General features: G+C 30.9%; 3 protein-coding genes across 4 annotated transcripts in view; 1 reads left to right on the top strand and 2 right to left on the bottom strand.

Moving 5' to 3' along the window:
• Positions 1–8,964, top strand: part of LOC101505932 (gamma-tubulin complex component 2) — a 9,360-nt gene extending 396 nt beyond the window's left edge. Inside the window, exons 2-20 of one of the 2 annotated variants that reach the window (XM_012718578.3) lie at positions 14–84; positions 815–952; positions 1,348–1,479; positions 1,746–1,829; positions 1,911–2,009; positions 2,137–2,228; positions 3,344–3,416; positions 3,507–3,659; positions 3,778–3,897; positions 4,010–4,063; positions 5,614–5,697; positions 5,846–5,920; positions 6,004–6,138; positions 6,229–6,354; positions 6,464–6,571; positions 6,817–6,879; positions 7,061–7,135; positions 8,292–8,476; positions 8,575–8,964. In XM_012718578.3, coding sequence (XP_012574032.1) covers positions 25–84; positions 815–952; positions 1,348–1,479; positions 1,746–1,829; positions 1,911–2,009; positions 2,137–2,228; positions 3,344–3,416; positions 3,507–3,659; positions 3,778–3,897; positions 4,010–4,063; positions 5,614–5,697; positions 5,846–5,920; positions 6,004–6,138; positions 6,229–6,354; positions 6,464–6,571; positions 6,817–6,879; positions 7,061–7,135; positions 8,292–8,476; positions 8,575–8,710 — 1,992 coding nt within the window. In that variant the 5' untranslated portion in view covers positions 14–24 and the 3' untranslated portion in view covers positions 8,711–8,964. Of the gene's footprint in view, positions 1–13; positions 85–814; positions 953–1,347; positions 1,497–1,745; positions 1,830–1,910; positions 2,010–2,136; positions 2,229–3,343; positions 3,417–3,506; positions 3,660–3,777; positions 3,898–4,009; positions 4,064–5,613; positions 5,698–5,845; positions 5,921–6,003; positions 6,139–6,228; positions 6,355–6,463; positions 6,572–6,816; positions 6,880–7,060; positions 7,136–8,291; positions 8,477–8,574 lie in introns of those variants that run through there. The other variant, XM_012718579.2, reaches the window with a different exon arrangement.
• Positions 8,965–9,682: 718 nt separating this feature from the next.
• On the bottom strand, positions 9,683–15,759 carry LOC101506245 (fimbrin-2-like). The gene is made up of 14 exons (XM_004510153.4): positions 15,462–15,759; positions 15,107–15,277; positions 14,388–14,629; positions 14,135–14,306; positions 13,818–13,856; positions 13,604–13,672; positions 13,404–13,520; positions 12,884–13,095; positions 11,983–12,138; positions 11,206–11,405; positions 10,937–11,094; positions 10,721–10,817; positions 10,361–10,452; positions 9,683–10,004 (listed from the first exon to the last, which is right to left on the bottom strand). The coding sequence occupies exons 1-14, from the start codon at positions 15,546–15,548 to the stop codon at positions 9,816–9,818; spliced, it is 2,001 nt and encodes a 666-aa protein (XP_004510210.1). The 5' UTR covers positions 15,549–15,759; the 3' UTR covers positions 9,683–9,815.
• Positions 15,760–19,843: 4,084 nt separating this feature from the next.
• LOC101506574 (uncharacterized) lies at positions 19,844–22,416 on the bottom strand. Its single transcript, XM_004510154.4, has 4 exons — positions 22,191–22,416; positions 21,925–22,110; positions 20,391–20,558; positions 19,844–20,171 (listed from the first exon to the last, which is right to left on the bottom strand). Exons 1-4 carry the CDS (start codon positions 22,194–22,196, stop codon positions 20,127–20,129), a joined length of 405 nt encoding a protein of 134 aa, XP_004510211.1. The 5' UTR covers positions 22,197–22,416; the 3' UTR covers positions 19,844–20,126.
• Between the last annotated feature and the right edge of the window lie 1,114 nt (positions 22,417–23,530).

Genomic DNA, 23,530 nt, shown 5'->3' with positions numbered 1-23,530 from the left:
GATCTGCGTTCAGTTTCTTTCTAAATGAATCAAATGGCTACAGGGTTTGAAAATCATATAGGCTATTACGATCCTGCAGTTCAAGTACGTTCTTCTCTCTCTCTCTCTCCTTTTCATTTTCGTTTTCGTTAACTTATCACTCCACTCAAACATTCTCAGATCCGTTATCAAATTTCCGTCTAGTATCTAAGAATTGCGACTGTTGATGTGTTGTTGACTACTGTAACTGGTTTTGTTTCTATTATATTCAATTTTGACCTAACATTTATAGTAGTAGGTGGAAAACCTAATTACAACTCAATGTATATGTATGTATATATACGCTTATCTTTTAAGGAACATTGCTATGAACTCAGACAATGTACTGTTTTTTATGCCGAGGGAGGGGCATTTTTTTTTTAATTTTTTGGGTGATATTTGTGCACTTGTTGTCTTTTTTAGAAGCTTATAGTTAAAATGATGCTGAGTAAACTTTTGGCTGAAACGCTATTTTTTTCGTACAAATTAGGCGAACCGAACTATGTGAATATTATCTGTAAGAAATGAAGGTACTGGCTATGGTTCGTTTGTCAAAATGCGTAGATATTAGGTTTTTTAATTTGTTTTTCTAAGTTATTACACTTGCTATTATCCACTATATGCTGCCACCTTATTTAGCTAGCTACTGTAACTAGTGTTTTATTAGATTTGTAGGGTTGCTTTTTGTGTATGATTTCATGTTTACAATTTATATGCATATTCCAGTTTATGTTTTCAAGTACTGTGGATATCTTCATTCGTAATCAATTTAGGGTCTTGTTCTGCTCAAATGTAGGAGCTTATTGTTATTGATGAAGTGCTCTCAACTATGGTTGGGGTTGAAGGACATTACATTTTAATCAAAACACTTCGCGGAAAGAAGGATGATATTATTAATTTCCTGGTGGATCCATCTATGGATTTGGCATTGCAGGTGAGATTTGCATAATTTTTCCTCATGTGTTTTGAGCCGCAATCATAACATTAGAGGTGTTAAACCTCCACATTTTGCTTTACGGTGATAGTTATGATAAAAAGTTTAAATGGCAAACCAAGCTATAGCTGCAATGGAAATACTTTCTAAACAAATTTAATAAGGTGTTCAATTCAGTATCCTAATCTAATGCTAAATAGGTTTATATATTTGGCCATTCTTTTGAATTGTGATTTGAAACCATAATTGTGCCTCCGTATTGTGTTTTTGGAGGTCTCTGCTAGAAAGCTGATGGGGAAAGCAAACTGGCCTATTCTATAACTGTATAACTTTAGATAATGGACTATAATGAATACAATGATAGAGTTGTGTCTGAGCAATTATTTTGGTTGCAGGAGTTGGCAAAACGGATATTCCCTCTTTGTAAGAGCTTTCTGTTGATCAACCAATTTGTGGAATCAAGGTCTCAGTTTCAGAATGGCCTAGTTAATCATGCCTTTTCTGCTGCACTTAGGGCATTCCTTCTCGTATGTTTTTCTGAACAGTGAGTCAGTTGGTCAATTTACATTTCACATGAAGTAATTGTTTGCTTCTTCATTCTGGCTTGCATTTCATATTACTTTAATGAGCAAGCTAAATTTGATTTTAATAAACAAAAACTAATAGCATAGCATAAATAAGCAAAATAAATGTTTCCCTCTGTTGTAGTTCTGCATTCATATCTTTTGATTAGAATATGCAATTTGAATAAGAATGTACTTTTACCATTATGACATGGCATTATCTTTACCAGGATTACCAGGCCATGGTGGCACAACTTGAGCACCAATTTCGGCTTGGGAGACTTTCCCTTCAAGGATTATGGTTCTATTGTCAGGTATGAATCTGTGTTGGGTTAAATGTAAATCAGTAATTGTTTGACAAATTATAGCTGATAACACCTAATGATGTGTTTCAGCCCATGATGAGGTCAATGCAGGCATTGTCTACTGTTATACAAAAGGCTTCAGTCAACAATATTTCTGGTTCTGCCGTTCTTAACTTACTGCAAAGCCAGGTAAACAATCTATCTTGCAATTGTCACTGTTTTCTGAAGTCTGCACATGTTAGAAAACTTCCGTTTAGTTGAATGAATCAGTTTCTCAACCACTGAGTCTGTTCACTATGGGTTCAATTTTGTCTAGGCAAAGGCTATGGCTGGAGATAATGCAGTTAGGTTGCTGCTGGAGAAAATGACACAGTGTGCAAGTAGTGCTTACATGAGCATATTAGAAAGGTTGCTACTTTTCTTTCTCCTTTCAATATGCCGTTCATCAATGGCTAGCAATTGTATATATTCTTTTCTTCTCCCAGATTCCATCTCCTCTGTGTTGTTGTGTATGTTTGGATGTTCTTTTCTTCTTGCATTAAGGCTGCTTATAAAAAATGAGGGAGGTTAAGTAATTACTTTCCTTCTTGTTGTGTCGATCTTTAAAAAATGTTCATAAAATTTAATATAGGTTGATTTTGGATCACTTGAAAACTCATCATTTTCTTTTCCTCCTTGCATAAAGCTCCCGGGCAAAAGGAGGGTTTGACCTTCTTTTGCCATCCCATTTCCTTCTATTAAAAATACCAGTATTCCTCACATCACATGTATCCCTAACCATGCTCACTGATCCATTTACCTTGATATGATCATTAATATGTAGAAAATCCCTACCCCAAATCTGATTAATATTCTACTTTTATGCTGTTTCTGTTGGAGTTTTTTTTGCACAAATAAGAATAATTAATCTTGTACCTTGATATGATCATTAATATGTAGAAAAGCCATACGCCAAATCGAATTAATGTTCAATGTTTACTGTTTGTATTGGTTCTTACATGAATCTCACTGTAAATATTTAGAAGACTTCTCACGGCCTTTTGGGGTTCAAGTCATGCTAATGGGGAAAGTTTCAAGTTCCCTTTTTTCAAACACCCTATGATCTTTTATTTGTTTTTTTACTTTGATTTATCATAGAGCTTGCTTGGTTTCTTCTGATGCATACAAAAAATGTAAACAATGTGCTTGATCTCGTTTACTCAGAAATAAATCTCCACTATTGGTTGTGTATTTTTTTAATTTTTTTTTTTTTGCTTTGACATTTGTAATTATCAGTTATATTTGTTCTCCTAGTCTATTGACCTCATATTATTGTTGTGATTTAGAATTTTCTAGTTTTCTTCACTGTTGATTTTTTGTTGATGAATGGACATTACTTGGCTAGGAAGACCTTCAATGCAAAAACATTTAGCACTTTTGTCAAATTGCCATGAAGTTATCATTGTGTTGTATGCTCTTACTATTGAGTTGTCTCTAATTAACATTCCACTTTATTGTCCATCGGGAATCAAACAATTGTAAAGGTGGGTCTATGAAGGAGTAATAGATGATCCTTATGGTGAATTTTTCATTGCAGAAGACAAATCTCTTCAAAAGGTAGACCAAAATATTTAATCATTTATAATTGCCCAAACTTAATATCAAAACTTGTTTTTTCATATAATCTAAGTTTCAAATTCTCTATAGGAGAGTCTCACTCAAGATTATGAAGCTAAGTATTGGCGACAACGTTACAGCCTCAAAGATGGAATTCCTAGTTTCCTTGCAAATATTGCGGGAACAATTTTGACCACAGGAAAATATCTAAATGTCATGAGAGAATGTGGGCACAATGTTCAGGTGTTGTTACTGTTATGTTTTTTATGTAGAATAAATCTATCCACTCTGCAGCCATTAATGTTGGAGTGTGCTTGTGAAATATTTATTGTTCATTAAATGCAGTTACTTGTTGCTTTAGGTCCCTCCATCTGAAAAGTCAAAACTAATGAGCTTTGGCTCAAATCATCATTATCTTGAATGTATTAAGGCTGCTTATAACTTTGCAAGTGGTGAACTCGTGAATCTCATTAAGGAAAAGGTGATTTTGAATATGATTAGACTTTTAAATTCTCAGCTTATAGTTTTATGCCTCTGCAATAGTTATTGTTAAAAATCCAATTTCTGATGGTGAATTGTGTTTGTATGTTTAGTATGATCTAACAGGGAAGTTGCGGTCTATAAAACACTACCTTCTCCTCGATCAGGTATGGTCATGTTCATCTTACAGTGTTCAATTCGGAGACAATAACAAGTAATAAACTGGATAACGGATCTAAATTTAACGAGCAATTCTACAAAAATGCTAACTTGTTTTCACTATGTTTTCCGTTTACATAAATTTGCGAAGGAAATGGTATAAACAAACAGGAAACAAAACCTGAAAATAAGTTGGTAGTTTTGCAATTATTGACGAATACAAAAAGAAATCAAATGCACCCATTGTTTTATATGTATTGTATTCCTTCTCTTTTGCCTTTCTTGTAGTGACTTTAGATATTTTACATGAGATTTCCTGTTTGTAGTCTGAAGGTTTAGGGTGGTTTTGAATGAAACAGAACAATAAACATAGTTCTAAATGCCGATGAAATATTTGTATATACAATATTCATGTTTCTAAGGGAGATGTCTCTGATCCTACTTTTTTCCTTTCTTCCAAATTGTAGTTAATATGTTCTTTTATTACGAAATGTAATTAGATAGATAAAAAATGTATATGCCATTTATGAACTATGAACTGTCTTCTTAATTTGGGTTATGTTCTTAATGAAAATATTTGACATTTATGTCTGAGGAAGTAGAAAGATTGGTCTTAGATATGCCACTTTTAGTGAAAATCTTAATTTCCGATGCTTTGAAGTACTAGATCAGGTGATATTCAGAGAGATGGAAATGAGGTTGTAATTAGGTAGAGTAAAAAAAGTTATGCAAATTACTAGCCTTCAACTATCAGATAAACTCTTCAGGACTTCTATTCCATTAAAAAGATAAATGTGCGTGTGTTTGCCAGAGAGGGGCAGGGGAGAGAGTTGGATTGAGTTGGTATTTGAATTCCTTAGTAGAGAGAGGCTCATGTCTTGCTCTTACTCTGCAAATTTTCTTCCAGAGCCAAAGGTGACATGGTCATGGATAACATAAGGTGTAAAAACTAAAAACCGTAAGTCTTAATCTTGTACCAATTGGTCTTCTTGAAATAAGTTAAACATGAAAGATAAAGAAGACACAAATTGGAAGGAGTTGGAATTTGAAAATTTCAATGTAGTGTGGTTAATTTAAAGACTGCAAACTTGCAGTCAAAGGTGACATATGGTACCGCCGGGGTAGAATCCTTAACTTTCCACCAATTGAACTTTTGAAATTAGTCAAACCTATATGTTATTTTACACTGCGATGGTTGATATAACTTGTGACCAATTCATCATCAAAATTTCCATTCACTTGGTTTGTTTATGTATATGTATTATGTGTAAATTGTTGTATGCTGAACGAGAAGTCTTTTGCAAAATAAAAGTCTTTGCATTGTTTGATGAATGCTCATTAGAAGATATAGGGCTGATTACATGGCACATAGCAGAGATCCTTTAAGAAAATGTTGAGTTTGTTTGACATACCTAGGCCATACAGTTGTATACAACCTAAAGATGCATATCAAAGAGTAATTTTCTCTTTCCTCTTGGACTTCAATACTCGTTGATAATGTACACTTAGGAAACACTTTTTCTGGACTGATTTTTTTATAATGTTCATGATTACACAGGGTGATTTCTTAGTACATTTTATGGATATTGCTCGAGATGAGCTAGGCAAAAAACCTGATGAAGTCTCAGTTGAAAAGCTGCAGGTATAGTTATGGGATATTGTTCACTTTAGTATACATTTATTTATCGTGGTAAATTTTAATCTTCATCTGCCTAATTTAATTTTGAAAGGGTGCTAGATTCTAATTTTCCTTTCTCTTTTCTTTGATTTTTCTGTCCGGTATGACATAGTCTCTTCTAGACCTTGCCTTGCGTACAACAGCTGCTGCAGTAGATCCTTATCATGAAGGCTTAACCTGTATTGTGGCAAGTATTGAATTCATCTTGTAAGAAATTTTTGGAGCTGTAAAATTCATTACTCAAACATGATGCAAACTTTATACTTTCAGGAAAGATCATCTTTGCTTAAAAGGTTGGGCACATTTAATGTTACTGAAGTTAGCCAGATAGACTCCAGTAATAATGATATTCTGGAGGAGCCTGTTAGCATCACTGGCCTTGAAACATTTTCACTTAGTTACAAGGTATTTTTTCTCGATAAGTTTCTGAGAGACTCTGCCTTTTGTTAGACTTGGTTGCATCATTTATATGGTTGCTTTTGGTTCTCTTTTCAGGTGCACTGGCCACTGTCGATAGTATTATCACGTAAAGCCCTGACAAAGTACCAGTTAATTTTTCGATTTCTTTTCCACTGTAAACATGTTGACCGTCAGCTATGTGGAGCATGGCAAACACATCAAGTATTGCTATGAATGCCTTTACCTTCATTTTGTCTTTTCCACTGTCTATAGTATTATCACTGTCTTTTGTGTTTATTTCCTTACCTTCATTTTTGGTCCCATAATATAGGGAGTTCGTGCTCTCAATACACGTGGAACTGCTATCTCCAGATCATCTCTTCTTTGCCGAAGTATGCTTAAATTTATCAATAGCCTTTTGCACTATCTAACATTTGAGGCAAGCTTTTCTTTTCTTTGACTATGCACATAAATATTATTTGTTTGCTTCAAAGTTGAAATTATCAAAACCAGATAAAATATGTTTTCAAATCATAGTTTGATGACCATTATATTGCAAAAGGATAATCGTAGGCAGGGTATAGGATTGGATATGGGTTTCTTGCTTCTTTCTTTTTCTTAAATTGGTTCCTTAACTGAGCAGTTAGGTGGGTCCTTGGTTTTTGACTTCAGTTTATTTTTTAGGTTATTGAACCCAATTGGCATATGATGTATAGCAGACTTCAGTCAGCAAATAGTATAGATGAGGTAAGTTATGATTGTCATCATAGATTTCAAGACTGATGTACAGGTCATGTTACACTACATGCATTAGACTTGTATGTCCTTGTCTTTTCTCTGTTGAAGTATTTTATCTCTTTTATTGGAGGGATGAGGGGTGGGGTGGCTTGGATGTTTGAGAAAGTCTGACATTTTCTGTCTGAAACAGGTTATACAACATCATGATTTTTTCCTTGATAAATGTTTGAGAGAGTGTTTACTTCTTTTACCTGAGTTGCTGAAGGTAATTTTATCTTTGTTTACTTTAATAAAATATAATTGTTGTTTTAAATCTTATGGTTATGCCATTATTGTTTTGGATATTCAAAAGTATAAATTGTCCCCAATGAGATATAGGAGTGAAAGATCTGTCTTCATAAAAGAAGGCACCTAATAGAAACTGGATCAGACCACACACTAAACACTGAAAACAGTAGTATGTGACTCCTCTCCTGGAGTGTATATAAATGTAGGAATCTTAAGAATTGTAAGTAATACACAGATGGTCCAAACTATTAATTTGAAATGCCTGGTCTCTCTCTCTCTCTCTCTCTCTCTCTCTCTCCCTCTCAATCCCTTATTCATTCTCCGTCTTCTCACTTTCCTGCCATCCCCTTTCTCGTTCATGTTTGTCTACTCATGCCATGTAATAAGTGGCTATTTCCCTCCTTATCAATAGCATCATTCAAGTGAGTCTCTGACTATTTTTCCACCAGTGGTACACTTGGGTGATCAGAGTATAGACTTCCCGTTACTAACACGGTCAAAGTCTGATATGGAAATGTTTGAATTGATAATCTTGTAGGTTTCTCTTCTCTAGTTAGTTGCCTTTTCTTTGTAGCCTCAGAATTTGAAACACTATTTATGATCTTCTTAATAGAAACAGTAATGGTATGTAAAAGATTTAGTAAAACTATTTTCTGCCTTACTTCTGTGTCAACCGTTTTTACTTGACATCGTGATTGCACAATTTGGAAAGCAAATATTGGTTTGAAACATCTTTATGATTAAATGGTGTAATCATAAGGAAATTAAAATAGGTACTGCCATGACTTTGCCAAAGATATACATCACTCCGTTGAATACTCCTAATGACGCAGATGGGAAATCAATTTACAATTACAATATGCATCGGTTACAAATTTTTAGAGGACTAATGTGGCATTATCTTAACCTGTTAAGGACCAAATTGAGGGTTTATGAAATTCACTATTTTCCTTATGTGACTAGAGTTCTCTTTGATCAATTCTTTTGGAAACATTTTCTTGATTATTTTATTAAATGATGGGGATTCTGCATTTTATGGTCAGAAATAGTAGACAGGTTGATATTTGCTATCTGCTAATTGTCAAAGGTCTGTCATTTCTCATGATTGGTTTTTATTGAGTTCTTAATGGCAGAAGGTGGAGAGGCTTAAATCCATGTGCCTACAATATGCAGCTGCAACTCAGTGGCTTATATCGTCTTCTATCGTATTACATAGTCCAAATGAATCTATAGTTGATTCGATTAAAGCTAAACAAGGGAAATCAGGTCAGGTCCTGAAGTCAACCACCAGAAATGCAGCAGTCACTGATTCTATTCTGTAAGTCCAATAACAATACATTTGCAAAATGTATCATTTGTTTATGCTGATGATTTTAAATCATGTGAACATGCTGACCTATATAAAAATAATTGCAGCAAATTTGAGAAGGAATTTAATACGGAGCTTCAGAGTCTTGGATCAATCTTGAGTAGTAGCTCCCAGGCAGAGCCATATTTGGCTCATCTTGCACAATGGGTTCTTGGTGTTAAACACGAACAAAATGGTTTGTGATGGGTTTTCACTGTGGATAATTTCTGTTGTTGATACAGTGTGGATTATCTGTAAGATGCTTTAAAAAAAATTATTGTGCATAGGTTAATGTAATTTTTTGGAGTGTGCGTACATTCATTCTTGCGGGTAAGTTTCTTTGTAACAATATTTAGAATATTTTTTCTTATGTGTTCTCTAACATGTATGTTCTTGCCAAACTTTGTCTTGACAATTAGTGATTCGGTCTTCCAAGGAAACAACTTTTTGTCATTTGATACTGTACTTGTAATGGTAACATACAAGAGTAACAGCTTTGTACATAGGAAGTACACACAGTAACTTCTAACAAATTACTTTTCCAAAAAGTTTATAAATTAGACAAATGATCTCTTATTAAATCTTAAGGATATTTTTCGTACAATTTAGTGAATTTATTTACAATATATTATATAATTCGGAGTTATGATTATTTGCATGTTTCAATTTTTTATAATATTGAAAACATGTTATTTATTAATATTAACTGAAGGAAGCAACGATTTCTTAGCAATTTCCATGGCCAGATGTAGTTGGGTAGTGGGATGAGAAAGATGAAACTATAGGGGAAGGGTCATAGAGATAAAATGATATGGGAAAGTAAAGTATATATTTGAACTTTTTCCTCCAAAATTCTACTTTTTTATCTTTTATATAATTTGGTGATGCATCTACAAAATTCTATTCATAATATTTTAAAAATTATAATTATATACTTGTACATTAATTTTTTTGAAAAATGTTAACTCATACCATTACAAAAATGATAATTACATACATGTATCAGATATTGCCGTCACACCCGTGTGGGTGTGACGCATAGATAATACCCTCAAAAATATGTCGAACTGATTTTTTTTAAAATGATGTTGAACTGATTATTGTAGGAGCCAATCCAAGGCACACCACATAACAGGTTCCAAACTGAGGGGGGAAAAAACAATATTTACACAGCAATTGCTTCAACAAAATTTTCTTTGAAACCAATAAATTACCTAGTGTCATTACATTGACCTTTTGATCAACAACTATAACGAGGGGTTCAAATATAAATCATATTGATAAAAAAAATGGTTGACTTCTTGCATATTTACATGTTCCCATTTTCATCTAGAGATGAATCAGAAGCAGAGTCATCTAGTGTTGAATTTGAAGTAGTCTCCAATTGGCTCCCACTCTCACTATCTGAAGTTCCCACTACAGTCCTTTCTTCATGAGGATGTTTTAAGAACCAAGACATTATACTAGCTGTTAGAGTAAGGATCATCTTTTGATTCACCTGAAATGAAATTGTATAATAAGAATTATCGCAAGAAAAAAAGCATAAATGATTAGTCACTACTAAACAACTGAGAGATACTTTGTACCTATAACATGTTTTCAAGAAGAAGAAAAAAAAGAAGCATAAATAAGAAGTTAATTCTAGTTGAAAATGACACGAGTTAATGAATGCTAATTCACTATTTATAAATAAGAAATCCTCTAAAAGGTGAGCAAGTGCATAAAGCTGAAAATTCAGACTTGAATTGAATTTTCACAAGTTTTGTTTTTTCTTAAAAAAAAGTTGGTCAATACACAACACTGAATGATAAAAGAGAGGGTGGGAGCAATGAAACAGTATTGATTCCAAATCACCTCAGTGATGTCTTCAGGAAGTAGGAATATAGAACACCCTAGCTTTCTTGCAATGCTGATGATATAGGTGGCATTCATCTTTTTCTCTTCATCTACATGGAGCAAGAGCTTTTTGTTAATACAATTGTTATAGGACTGTAAATCATGGTCAAGAGAACAATTCATTTTTTCATAATTTTATATGTCTTTGTATGAGTAATTGAATTTAACATGAATTTTAGATATAAAACTTGATTACATTGATCAAAGACATGAATTTCACATTTAATATTCTAAATAAACTTTGCATTTAGAACTTCCAATAAACATGCAATTCTTAAATAGGTGCAATGTTGAAATTATAGTAACAAGAAAACATACCAGTTACTCCTTTTGTTACAAGACCCCAATTAACAGCTCTAGGCTGCACAGAACTAAGAAGCTCAAGGAAAAATATTCCATCCTTTAAACTTTTGTCCTGAAATTTTAAATCATAATAATTAAATATACTTTTATCATCTGATTGAAGGTTATCCTTGGACCTGTGGATTAATTCATTCTTAAGGCTTCTTTAGATATTGAAAGGATTTCCAATACCTTAAAACTATCGATGCGGCTTTGACTTCCTGTGCTGCTAACTTTGCTGTTGGCCCATTCCAAAATATCAGCATCAGTTATTTCCTTCCCGCGGGCATGAAATCTCAAGTTCTTTAGAAGTTGTAGGATGTTGTATCGCATCAATTGCCATAGATAAGCTAAAGTTTGATATATATATGTGACCAATGATTTAGTCAGATTATGCTCAAAATAGAATAATAGATTTAGTAGCAAGTAACAGAATATATATAACTTGGAGGTCAAGTTACCTAATATTAACTTTTTATTTCCCTGCACAATGTCATTTCCAGCAACATTTACCAAAGAGAATTTAAGTTGTTTTCCTATTTTCACAACTTGGTTGCAATTCTCCACTTTTTTAAATGGCATCTTAATTGGAGGCTTGTTGGCATTCTTCCAATTCACAATCCCTGGTGACACCTTCTCAAGTGTCTCTAAAAGAATCCACCTGTAAAGAATCAGCACACTCAATGGATGCAAACTATCTTGAAATTTGAAAACTAGTGTGTCACTATCTACCCTTAATGCCATAATAACTTCAACATAGTAAATGCAACTAATAGAAAGTACATTATTTAGTTAAAATATGAACTGTTAAGTGTTGAAATTCAACATAGCAAATGCACTAGTGTCTACTCTTAAGTGAATCAATTAATTGCAATATAATCAGCAAATATTTTCCATTCCATACAAAAGCTTTTAACAAAAACAATTGAAAGACATATTTGTATTGACTTATTTGAGTTTATCTATTGATGTAAGCACCCGTGAAAACTGTTTGAGTGAGCTTATGAAAATAGCTTGTGACATGTTCATAAGTTGTTTTTAGCTTACTTACATAATCTTATGAAAACAACTTACAAATTATAAGAAAATAGTTTGAATTTACTGAATCTTTTGTTATTGAAATAGCGGATACATAAGCACTTATATGACAAAAATTTATACTATAAGCGTTTAATTAAGCTATTTATCCAAATAGGCCCAAGAATAAGATGTGCAAGAGAAAGAGAAAAAATGCAAACCCGTTTCGGAGATCCTCAAATACATTGTTGATATATGTTGAATTTCCAAGGCTATTAATCCAAAGACGAAATGCTCTCTCTTCTCTAGAATCTTCGGTATCATCTGGCAATGTTTGAAGGAGAGAAATCTGTTTTGTCTGGTCTGTAAGTCCATTCCTACAAGACAGCAATTGAGTTTGTAGCTAGCATACATTTCTCATAAACCAAAATGAAAAATTGCACACACACACACCCATATATATACTCCCTCTAGTCTTGATATAAGAGAAAGTTGGGTCAACAAAAGTTGATGTATTTGGTCTAAAATTTGGACCAAATACATCCATTTTTGTTGACTCACTTTCTCTTATATTTGAGACAGGAGGGAGTAATGTTAATCACTCAAACTCTTTTGAAAAACTATAAGACGGTGAAAGGTAAGTAATGTTAATTAGATTCAAAAGCAGAACAGAAAATGACCTCATGAATATTGGTTGTGACCATGTTGTTAAACAGCTAACTGACAAACTTATAAACTAAGGAATCTTTTTCGTAAACATATGCAATGTCAAAATGTGAATGACACACATGTAAGCATTTAGTTTATGTTTGGTTTCACTTTTTGATGAGGTAAAGTTGTTTATAGAGATGTCAGAATTGATTTTAACATGTTCCGACAGTTTCAAATAAAATATAAATGATTATAACTTGCAACTAAAATTTGGAGCTTTTGGCTCCAGAAATTGATTTTTAGTCTCAAATTAATTTTTCAATCACTTTTACATGAATATATTCACACATAATCACTATACATACAACTCACCTGTTTAATAATAAAAAAAATAAATTTTACAAAATAGTATACAATTTTACATTTTCAATAAAATAGTATACAATTTCGCAAGAGGAAGATTATTCTAACCTGTGCTGGAAAATATGTGCTACAAAAGCAAGATTAAGATTTGGGGATCCTTCCACTATATCTCTTGCAGTTAGGTATCTCTTGCAACCCATTTTATCAGAATGTTCAAGAACTAACTTGGCCCTTTCAAAGGGATTTTTTACTGCAAGTGTGGAAGGATTAGTGTATTCTGGTGCAAGAACATTTAGAAGGTGTGCATAAGCCTCAGCATCCTGTAGTGTCAGAAGAACCATACAAGTTCCATCAGCAACTACTTACAAGAAATATAAAATAGTACTGTATGAAAAAACAATGGTTTTAACTTCTAAATTTCAAAAGAAAATATCGAATGTTTTGTTGGTATTTACCCTTCAGTTCCTAAGGAAAAGGGATCCTAGTAATCTGGAATTCGGCTGGGAGGTAAGTAAAATCTAACCAATAATTGTTCTAGTCAAGATTTGAACTCGGGTTCTCCCGAACAATTCGTCTTAAGCTCATTTATTTATCACTGCATTTATTTATTTTTCACAAAATTAGATACCTTAACATCAGAGGAGAAGTTAGTAACAATCTTCTTGTACCCTGATTTCTTCAAATGGAAATTCATCCACCTCAACAGGATTTTTTCTGGTGGTAGATTCAGTAATTCTTCCATATCCTGTTAGCTCAAAATATATGAAGGCAACACATAAGACAGATGAAACAAATAAGAGAAGATAATGAAAGAAAAAAAGTATTTACCTTACTATCATCAAGCAACTCAAGTAGCTGAGGAGTTTTCTTTAGATTGAGGTCTGCCAATAGTTGTATCTATTCAACACCATTAGCAATATTAAAAGTATGCTCTCATAGTACGATACGGATACACAGATACGAGAAATTTTTATTATTAAACAAAGTTCTTGCAAATATAAACAAGAGATATTAAACTTATGTTTAATTAACTACTGTTTACCTTAATAATCTGTGATATCAACCCAAGCACCAGATGACGCTGCAAAGAGAACAAAACGAACTAGTTACTCATGCACTGATCATTGATTATCTACTACTTTTTTTACATATGTTAGACACAATGTTCTCATGCAGAATTTTTAAGCTCTTTGATTTAGCAAAAGTTCTTAAATGAATCTTCGCAAACCATACGGAGAGGAAGAACATGATATCGATCTTTGTTTAACATTGGCAAACTTCAAACATGTTGTGGTAATACTCTTGTTTTACATTCTTATGATAATGCTTTTTTGCATGTGAAAGGCTTACAACACATACCCTTCCTTCAATGAAGTCTTGTGTGCCAATGTTGACTACTGTACATCCAATGGCTTTAGCAGAGTTGAGGCAAAGTGTATGATTTTCATTCCTTTCCCATGGATTGAGTAATCTTTTCGTATTGATCGCCCGTTCATCAATAGTACCCGGAACTGCCACATTGATAAGCTTACTGCAACAACATGTAATTCTTTTTCAAATAAAATTTCCATGAACAATAGAAATATTAAGCTAGGTGAAAAATGTTTAGTACCAAAGAAGAACACCATCTTTTACGATTTCGAAGAGCTCGTTGGTTGAAGGATCAATGGGAAGGTATTTCTTGAGAAACTCATCTTGTGCAAGATAGTGATTTATATGTGTAATGTATGATGATTTCTCAGATTCACTTATTGTGTGAAGCAATGTGGTAGTAGCTGCCTTTAAGAATGCTGAGGAGTTCTTTGGACTATTTCCTGATCTAGAACTTGCAAATGTTTGTAGCTTCAAATAAACCTGTCATCATTTTAGCACTAATGCATCAAAATTTGAACTTCAATGGTTTCACATGAAGTATACTTCTTGGTATTTTTCTGCACTATATATGAGATAATTAGTTCCAAAGGTTGATGATCTCTTTTTGCTATTTTTGGTTATAAAAACAATTAAAATACTCTACACTGGTATGGTTAAACAATCAAAATGCATTGTTTTTAGACAAGGATTCAAACCAAAAATGAAAAGCATATACATTTTTTTTCTACTTATATTAGTTATTCCTCTTTTTATAATGTTCATTTTCTCTTGTATAAGGAAAAATATACTAAATCATATAGCTGATACTTGAATCAAACAGTAAGGGGATCAGAAAGGAAAACAAAAACAGGTGATCCTAAGTGGATTTAGAATTTTTACAAAAAGCAAAAAATCAAATAAAAATCAACTACACTAAAAAAGGTGATAATTGAAGCAAATCTAGATGAAAAAACTCACCTTCAGAAACAATTCAAAATCAACCTCCTCATCAATGTTCTGATACAAATCATGAACATAAGAAGCTCTCTCCTCCTCACTCAGATTTTCTCCCACAACTTTCAAACTTGACATCTTTGAAGCTAAATCCCCAATCACAAGCTTCCCACTTTCTCTCCTCATGCTCATGAACTACACAAACAAACAACCATCATACAAAATGATCACGACCCAGATTCCCAATTCCAATAACAACATAAAAAATCCAATCTTTCATAGAATTAAAAAAAATGGGATTCAATTGAAAAAGCTGAATTAGCTCAAATTTTGTTGCATACCCAACAAATTGAATTGTAAGAAGGATGATTTTACTTACATGGGTTTTTAAGCTTCTTAGCTCAACTTGTGTGAACTGATTCTGAAGACATGGATCTGAAACAAGAATTCCCCAGTGACCAGACATGTCTTATGTTTTCTGTTTCTGCTACAAAATGAAACTTCGGAAATTCAGAATGAGAAAGGATAAGAAAAAATGTATGTAACTGTTTAATGTATCTAATAGTTTCTTTATTTTCAATATTTATTTATCTATTTTATTAATTTTGAAAAAGCTACAAGTGTGGTAGGAAGAAGAGTTGCCAAATGCCAACATTATGGGACAGTTCAGAGCTGTCAGAGTTCAAAGTTGTTCTTTTGAGAGTGAGAGAATTTCAAATTATTATTTTTATTATAATAATGTCTTAAGTTTGAATTTTTTAACATTTGAAGATGGGACCCTTTTTTGGCCGTTAAAGGCATTTTCAAATTTTTACTTCCAAGTTTAAATATGATCATTTTAATCTTGCATGCAATCCTCTTGTTAGGTCAAGGAGTTCTTTTCAAGTGACGTTAAGGTGAACCACAGCTTATTTATCATCACTTTTTTTTTCTTTCAAAAATGTTTATTTAATATCGAATTCGTATTTTAAACTAATTTAATATAACTTTTTATTTTATATTAATTATTTTTCTCTCTTTAAAATCTGAACAAACTGAAACTGAGTATATTTTATACTGTGTCGGATATATAATGTTGAAATTTTATATTTCAATACGAATATTTTTTATAATAGGTTAAGTAATAAAGAATCCATAGTTATATTTAATTAAAGATATTAGTCTATAAAAGAAGATAATGCAATGTGTCACAATATTAAAATGCATATAATTAAGAAATATTGTCTAAATAAATTTGATTCTTTAAATATGAAGAACTTATTTTCTTACGTGTCATTCTATAAATTAGGATTTAATGGTTAATAAGATTGTTAACTAATTACGTATAACCGAGTTATTCTTTTGTAGTAAAAGGTTTATATATCTTTTATTATTGTAATTAACATAGAGTATATTAGATATTTAAGTAATGAAATAAAGTTTTTATGTACTCATTTGAATATGCATTAGGCTTTTAATTCTCGCATTTCAATGCACTCCTGCGAAAAATTCATAGAAACTACAAATTTGAGTGTTAAATTGAATATGTGTTTGCTATACTATAAAAATAAAAACAAACATTCACTAAATAATGAAATGTAAAACCTGAGTTTTACATTATTAACCAACTTCACTTTAAATTATAATGTAAATGTAAATAATATTCATAGAGTATTTATTCCTTTTGAAGTGAATTTTTTGTTTATTATTTTTTATTTTCATTTTCTAGTTTTAAAATAATATTAAATGTTGTTTTCTTAAAATTATTCTTACTTAGTTATTGTAAAAAGAGAAATAAGTGGATTGAGATAAATTTAATAATAGTTTCATTAAACCAACAATTAAAAAGGAATATAATTAGTAGGGCATTCCGTTTATATCCGTATTAACTTGGATTTTGACTATAAATTTTGCAATTTAATAGATCAATATTTTCTATTGTAAAGTTACAATGATATTAGAGTGTGTCTTCCGTTATCTAAATTTTCATCGTCAAAGCCTTGATTGTTAAACTATTTATTTATTTTATTTAAAAAAAACTATTTATTTATTTTTTTCAAAAAAAGAGACAAACCCACAATTTATGTGGGCAGGATCGTGGAATGGGCCTGTCCAAACGTGAGAATGTGGGCCTTCTGGAGTGCTTTGTTTGTTCACAAAATTTTCAATCAACTTTTTTGCTTGATCTATATATGGAAATATCTAATAACAAGAGGGGCATAGAGGCATTTGAGAGTTAGCAAAAGGCAACATTTTTTGTAATAAATAATTAAAGGAATAGCTGTTTTTGATTACATTCCTAACAACACTAGAATCATTATTTAGGTCCACTCTTGAACCATACCACATTGCATAATGCAAATATCATACATTTATGTTACTTTGTGTATACGAATGGGACCTTCCAACACACGTTCTCTAATAGTGCTAACTGGACATTTGGAAATTTCATCATTTTTTTTCTGATTCGAGGTGTCACCAAAGATTGGTTCGGGATTGATTTGGGGCATGCTTCGATTTGTTCTCATTTATATCATTAAATATTTGATTAGCCTTTTGATGTTTATATTCTTTTTGTTATTAGACATGAGGTATATGGTGTAGTAATATAGCTTATAGCAATTTTTCTTTTCTCTTTTTGGTCAGAATCATTAATACTAAAAATTCACATAATTTTAAAGTTTTAAATTTGAACTCGAGGCAAGATGTTTAATTTAACAATATCGATTTTTATCAGTCGAATTAAAATTTAAAACAACTTATAACACATTATGTTCGACTCTATTGTTCTTAATTATCATCTAAGTTCAGGACTTCAGGTATGTTGAAACTTATAGTATATTTTATTATAATAAGGTATTTTTAATCATAAAATAAAAAATAGATGAATTTATTTTGTGAATCAATAAAAATAGAAGAACTAAAAATGCATTCAAACCTAAAAATAAAAGTATTTGTAAGTAAAACATAAAATGAATATCCAACTTAATGTTTAAAAAAACACATTTAGAAAAAGAGGCATAAAATAGTAGCTTGTATTTTTTATTATAATATTGCATATAATTATTGATTTGTTCAATACTTAACATGTATTGTACCTTTGTAAGGGTTACATTAATGAAGGAGGAAATAACCTAAAAGAAGACTAAAAGACTAAGTCTAAACTATTCTAAAATTAACTTTCTTCTTTCGTTTTCTTGATAATCATTACAATTACTAATTTCCTATTTATAGCCTAGAAGAAAATATATTACATAACAAACTAATCAATGATCAACCGTAATGGATCGACTTATATCCTTATAGAAAGTATTGAGTCATCATCTAAAATATCTAATGAAAATAGACCTAGTGCCTAACCATTTGGACTATAAAATCGCACCAATCTTGCACAAACACCTTGTCCTGAAGGTAGAAATTAAAAGTCAAAGCAAAAAACGATAGAGTTAAGTGATCCAATTTGGAGAAGCCAAATCAATAGAACTCTTTCTTTATGAGCTCAATCCCACTCTAATTGAGCTTAATGTTTATTATCTTGCCCCATAACATAATGCCACCATGTAAAATGAGTATTATGTGCTATTTTAAAAGTCAGTCTAGTCCAACTCCCTACATCTTTTGAGTCATTAAAAAAAGAGTCAATTTGGTCCCTCCATACATGTAAATGAGCTGAAGAAATTAAGAAGAGGTTGGACATCTTTTTTTAACTACTTGAGCAAGCCCTGTCTGATCCTGAAGAAAAAAATACACCCCCATTTCGGGCCCATGACTATGTACCCATATCAACTAATGGGCCTATGACTATGTACCTTTCTTACTTTTTTAAAGTTTTCTCTTCCATTTCACTTGTGCTGTTATTATGTGTTCATTTATTTGTGGTTAACCTGCACTATTAGAAACAAAATTACATTAAAAGAGAAAATTTTAAAAGAAAAATTACAAAATTCACCTTCAATTTTTCTATGAAATTTAGTGAGTAAGAAATTCGAGAATGATTTTATTTTTCTACTTTTAATTTTAAACATTTTTTTAATATGTTGCACATCTGATCTTCACTTAGTTATAGGAGTCAACTGTGAGATATTTCTAAAATATTGCACATATGTATATGCAAACGTGTTTCATTGACATGATTATGTTGTTGGATTAGTGGTTGCACGCTTTTCGTGTAAATATAAGATCTCAAGTTCATATAATATTTTATAAATTTTATCATATACAAACGAATTTTGACATTATCCACTATTTTCTCATTCATTTTCTATATTCTAAGTCCCTAACGGAAATTCTCTAATCATCCATTTGCATGTGATTGATGGAGCGAATCTTCTCCATTCATCCATTTGCATGTAATTGGTGGGACGAATCAAACAGTAGCATAACAATACGCTTTAGAATTCTCTTAATACAACCCTCATCAACAATTTTTTTTATTAAAGTCTCAGGACAATTGATTAGTGATAATGAACTCTATATACAAAGCCACTCCATACTAGCCTAATTTTGTTTTCAAGTCAGATTGTTGAAAATCTCCAATAGAGTCACTTATGAGGTTGAATTGTCTTTCTCTATCACTTATAGTCGAATTGCACCTATTGAAATCAAAAAAAATTCCGTAACTAGATGTTGAGATCGTATATTCTCACTTTATATCTTCGAATCACTCAGCATAATAATATAATAATATTATTATCATTATTAATTATTATTATTATTGTTAGAAAAACAACAAACAAGGAGAACAGAAATTAATAGAAATAATATTATCTGGCAGGAACAGAATTAGCTTTTAACCTCTTTCTTCCCTTTAATTAATTCTGGTTACACAGCTTTTACAAACCAAGTTCAAGTACATAATAAAAGAAAAAACAAACCGTAAAAGTGGAAAGAAAAAAAAAACCAAGATCTTAGCACAATAATTATGTGTCTATAATATGATAATCTTCTTGGTCCTGAAATATTTTGCTTTGAAATAAATACAATCCAAGAGAGTATCTTTCTATTAATCAATGCCTCCTCCATTTCACTTGTATGTACAATGACATCTCAAATTTAATGCCCTGTCTCATGCAATGCAAAAGCAACTAGGAAAGAAACAAAACCCTCTCTTCTGCATTCATAGCAAAAAAAAAAAATATAAAGTCAAATTAGAAAAGGAAATTTATAAATTTATGAATTAAACTTTTAGTAAAGATAAAAGGAGCAAAAGTATGAATAATTGAATATACATTAATAGATACATTTATAAAAGCAAAGTAATAAAGCTCAATGGAAAAAATATTTTTTTAGTGGAGAAAAAAAAAAAAGCAAAAGGTGTGTGGGGCTATACCTTAGTAGTTTTGGCATAAAGAAGTTCTGGTGAAATTTTGTACAAGTCTTCATCAACAGGCTTTGGTGTTGGTCTTGATATTGGAGTTGGGCTTTGTGGCTCTTTTACAACATTGCTCACCCAATTCTGCTTTTTCACATCCTTTTCATGTTGGGAACGTACCTTTTCCTACAACAAATTATTAATTCTATAAGTGCTTTACTAAAAGGTACATTTGAAATTACTCCATCCATAAAAATAATATTTGAAAAACTCATCAATCTGATTTAATCTGAATATATAAATTTTTTAAATACTCTCTTTGACCTTTATTAAGGAGATTAATTAAGTACATTATATTTTCTTGATTTTATTTGAAAATAAATATAATTCTTAATTTATTCTTAATTATTATGATTATTTTCCACAACATGGAAGAATTAATGCAAGAATATTTTTGAACAATGTCATTAACTACGAACCATTATAGGAGATAAATTTATTTGAAGCAAATAAATCTATGCATTTTCTTCATGAAGTTCTAAATTAATAAAATTTTAAATTAATTAACAAATATCGATATTAGTAAATTAAACGTTTTATTTTAGATTTTAATGTAAATTTTCCAATTTTATATAAATTTATAATAATATTTACAATCTATTCTAGAAGAAATAAAAATAAGTATTTTTATTTATAATAAAAATTAAAAGGAGTAGTATAATAATATGTCATTTTCAATGTGATATTTCTAAATTAACATTTTCGTATCATATTAACAAATACTTTAAAGATGCAATAAATTAAAATTTAACATCGAAAAGGACAACACAATTTTCAATGTAATATTTATATATTTAAGTGTTTTAAAAATACATTGTTAGAATTTTACTTTAATTTATATTGAGTAGATGTCTAGTTAATGTCTACATAGTGTACTATGTGTCATTATGATTTCAATTTTTTTACTTTATCTTGTTATGATACCGATGGATTCCATTGTCTATATTTCTGGCGACCCATTAACATAACATAGACAATAAAGCTTAAAGTTAGATCATTATTGCACAAACTCATGAATAATCATAGTTTATTATAAAAAAAATAACATAAATGATTAAGTTGAAAATAGCATCACCAACATTTTGTTGTCCTTGTCAAAATGCTATTGCTATAACTATTTCTCATGCTATAAGGTGAATCATTAGTGTCAATTAAATAGGATGGCCAATTATAAAGGCATGTGACCTACCATAAAGAAATTAATTAATTAATATTGAGTGAGAAAGGCAAAGTTGGTCTCTTTTTCTACACCCACGGTTTAAAAGCCTATAAGCATGACTATGATGGAAACTAAAAAGAACACACTAGTAGTTTTCTTATTATTTTTATTTAAAATTGAAAAACAAATTAATTAAATACCACTCCAACTAAGGACATTCAAAACAAGAAAATGTAATTAAAATTAGTAAGACTAAAACGTTACCGTACATAATTAGCAAAGATAAATTTATGAAAAATTGAAAAAATAAAGAGAAAAAGAAGAATGACATACCCTTGTACGAGGAACAACAATCATAGCAGGAGTAACATAAAGATCTTGATCTTGATTAGTCTGAGAGTAAGTATAGCTTAGAAAACCAGCTTGTGTTGCAGATTCAAAGCACTGTGTGAATGGAAGATTATCATTCCAATCCCAGCTCCCAAATGCTGGCACATGGTTCCTCTTAAACTGATATTCCTGTTACACCCCCCATCAAAAATCATTTTCTTTTTCTTTTTCTTAATTATAAACAAACAAGAATAAAAATGAAGACTTACTTCCATTGTAGCTTAGCTTAGCTTAATTAACAAGTGTTGAGTGATAACAAGTATATAGGCTTTTTTTCTTTCTTTCTTTCTTTCTCTGTTTGTTCAGTTTGGTGGGTGTTTTCAGGTGATGTGGAAGCAATATAAAAGGAGAAGAAAGAATGTGAGCGTGTAGAGAGAGAGAGAGAGAGAGAGAGAGAGAGAGTAATAATAAAAGGGTTGAAAATGAAAGCAATAAGGTGTGATGGTAAAAAGAGGAGAAAGCAGAAAAGGAAGTTTGACAGAGAGACAAAGAGGTAAGCTAAGAGTAAGAGTACCCTCAAAAGGAAATAACTGTCAAACAAAACATTATCTTCTCTTTTTCAAATTTCATATTATTCATCTTTTTTTCTTTTTTACATATATTTTATTATTCTTTTACTGAAAATTTCATTGCATGTCATTCAATGAGAACACCAAATTCAGACACATCCTATTTTTATGCTTTAAATAGAATTTCAGATTATACAGCACTTAACACTAACTAACTATATTTGTAAATTTTTAGGGCTAGTTTTGGGGCACATTAGCTTTTAAGAATCTAGAAATTATTTTTTGATATTCTTTTTAACATATTGAAGATATTTTGTATTTGTCTACTGTAATAAAAATCATTTAAAAGAAACAGTTATAAAAAAAGATTTTTATGTAAGACTTTTCAAAACAATTTTTCATTTGAAATAGTTTTTAAATTTTGTTATGGTCTATTTTTTTTTTTAAACATTACAACATACAGATAATTTTTTTTTTAAATGATTACTTTTTAAAAGAAATATTAATTTAGAAAAAATATAACAAACAAGCTCTTAAATAGAATGTTGAAACACATACACATGTAATAGTCCAAGAATCTTGACAATATGAAATTCTAATAAAACTTCAATACCCACCTTTAATATATATATATATATAAGTATGAGTATGTGAGTGAGAGGAAAGAGGGGTGTGCAGAGTGCAGTGATTTGGCCTAATATGTCGCTGAAGTGAAGAAACAAAATGTGTATTCCAATGCAATGATGCCAAAGTTGGTTGCTTCTTTTTATTGCTTATTGCTTATCACTCCACTCGTGAACATTGCTTCATGCCTTTCACTTTATTGGAGTACCTCCCAACTCACTCACACGCTTAGTGCTTTGTGCCATTTTTTCAATTACTCATTTTATTTTAAATATAGATTAAATTCATCATATTTTATTTTCTTAAACTGAACGAGTATTTTTATTATATATGAGAGATGTTCAAGAATGCACAAAAGGTTAATCCAAGTTCAATACCACTATTTTTTTCCTATATAAATCTCACATGATTTCCAA

This window comes from Cicer arietinum, chromosome 7, assembly GCF_000331145.2.
Source record: "Cicer arietinum cultivar CDC Frontier isolate Library 1 chromosome 7, Cicar.CDCFrontier_v2.0, whole genome shotgun sequence".
NCBI lineage: Eukaryota > Viridiplantae > Streptophyta > Magnoliopsida > Fabales > Fabaceae > Cicer > Cicer arietinum.
Note: the sequence above shows the minus strand (reverse complement) of the source record. Positions and strands in the feature narration are given on the sequence as shown.

What these genes read in the sequence shown, in the direction of transcription:
- LOC101506245 (XM_004510153.4), bottom strand. Translation starts at nt 15,548, where the DNA reads ATGTCTGGTCACTGGGGAATTCTTGTTTCAGATCCATGTCTTCAGAAT. An exon ending in GCACATATTTTCCAGCACAG is followed by an intron (nt 12,139 to 12,883) that starts GTTAGAATAATC and finishes GCTGTCTTGTAG; the next exon opens with GAATGGACTTACAGACCAGA. An exon ending in TGTAACAAAAGGAGTAACTG is followed by an intron (nt 10,453 to 10,720) that starts GTATGTTTTCTT and finishes TGCTCCATGTAG; the next exon opens with ATGAAGAGAAAAAGATGAAT.
- LOC101506574 (XM_004510154.4), bottom strand. An exon ending in TTGTTGTTCCTCGTACAAGG is followed by an intron (nt 20,559 to 21,924) that starts GTATGTCATTCT and finishes AATTTGTTGTAG; the next exon opens with GAAAAGGTACGTTCCCAACA. An exon ending in TTTATGCCAAAACTACTAAG is followed by an intron (nt 20,172 to 20,390) that starts GTATAGCCCCAC and finishes CTATGAATGCAG; the next exon opens with AAGAGAGGGTTTTGTTTCTT.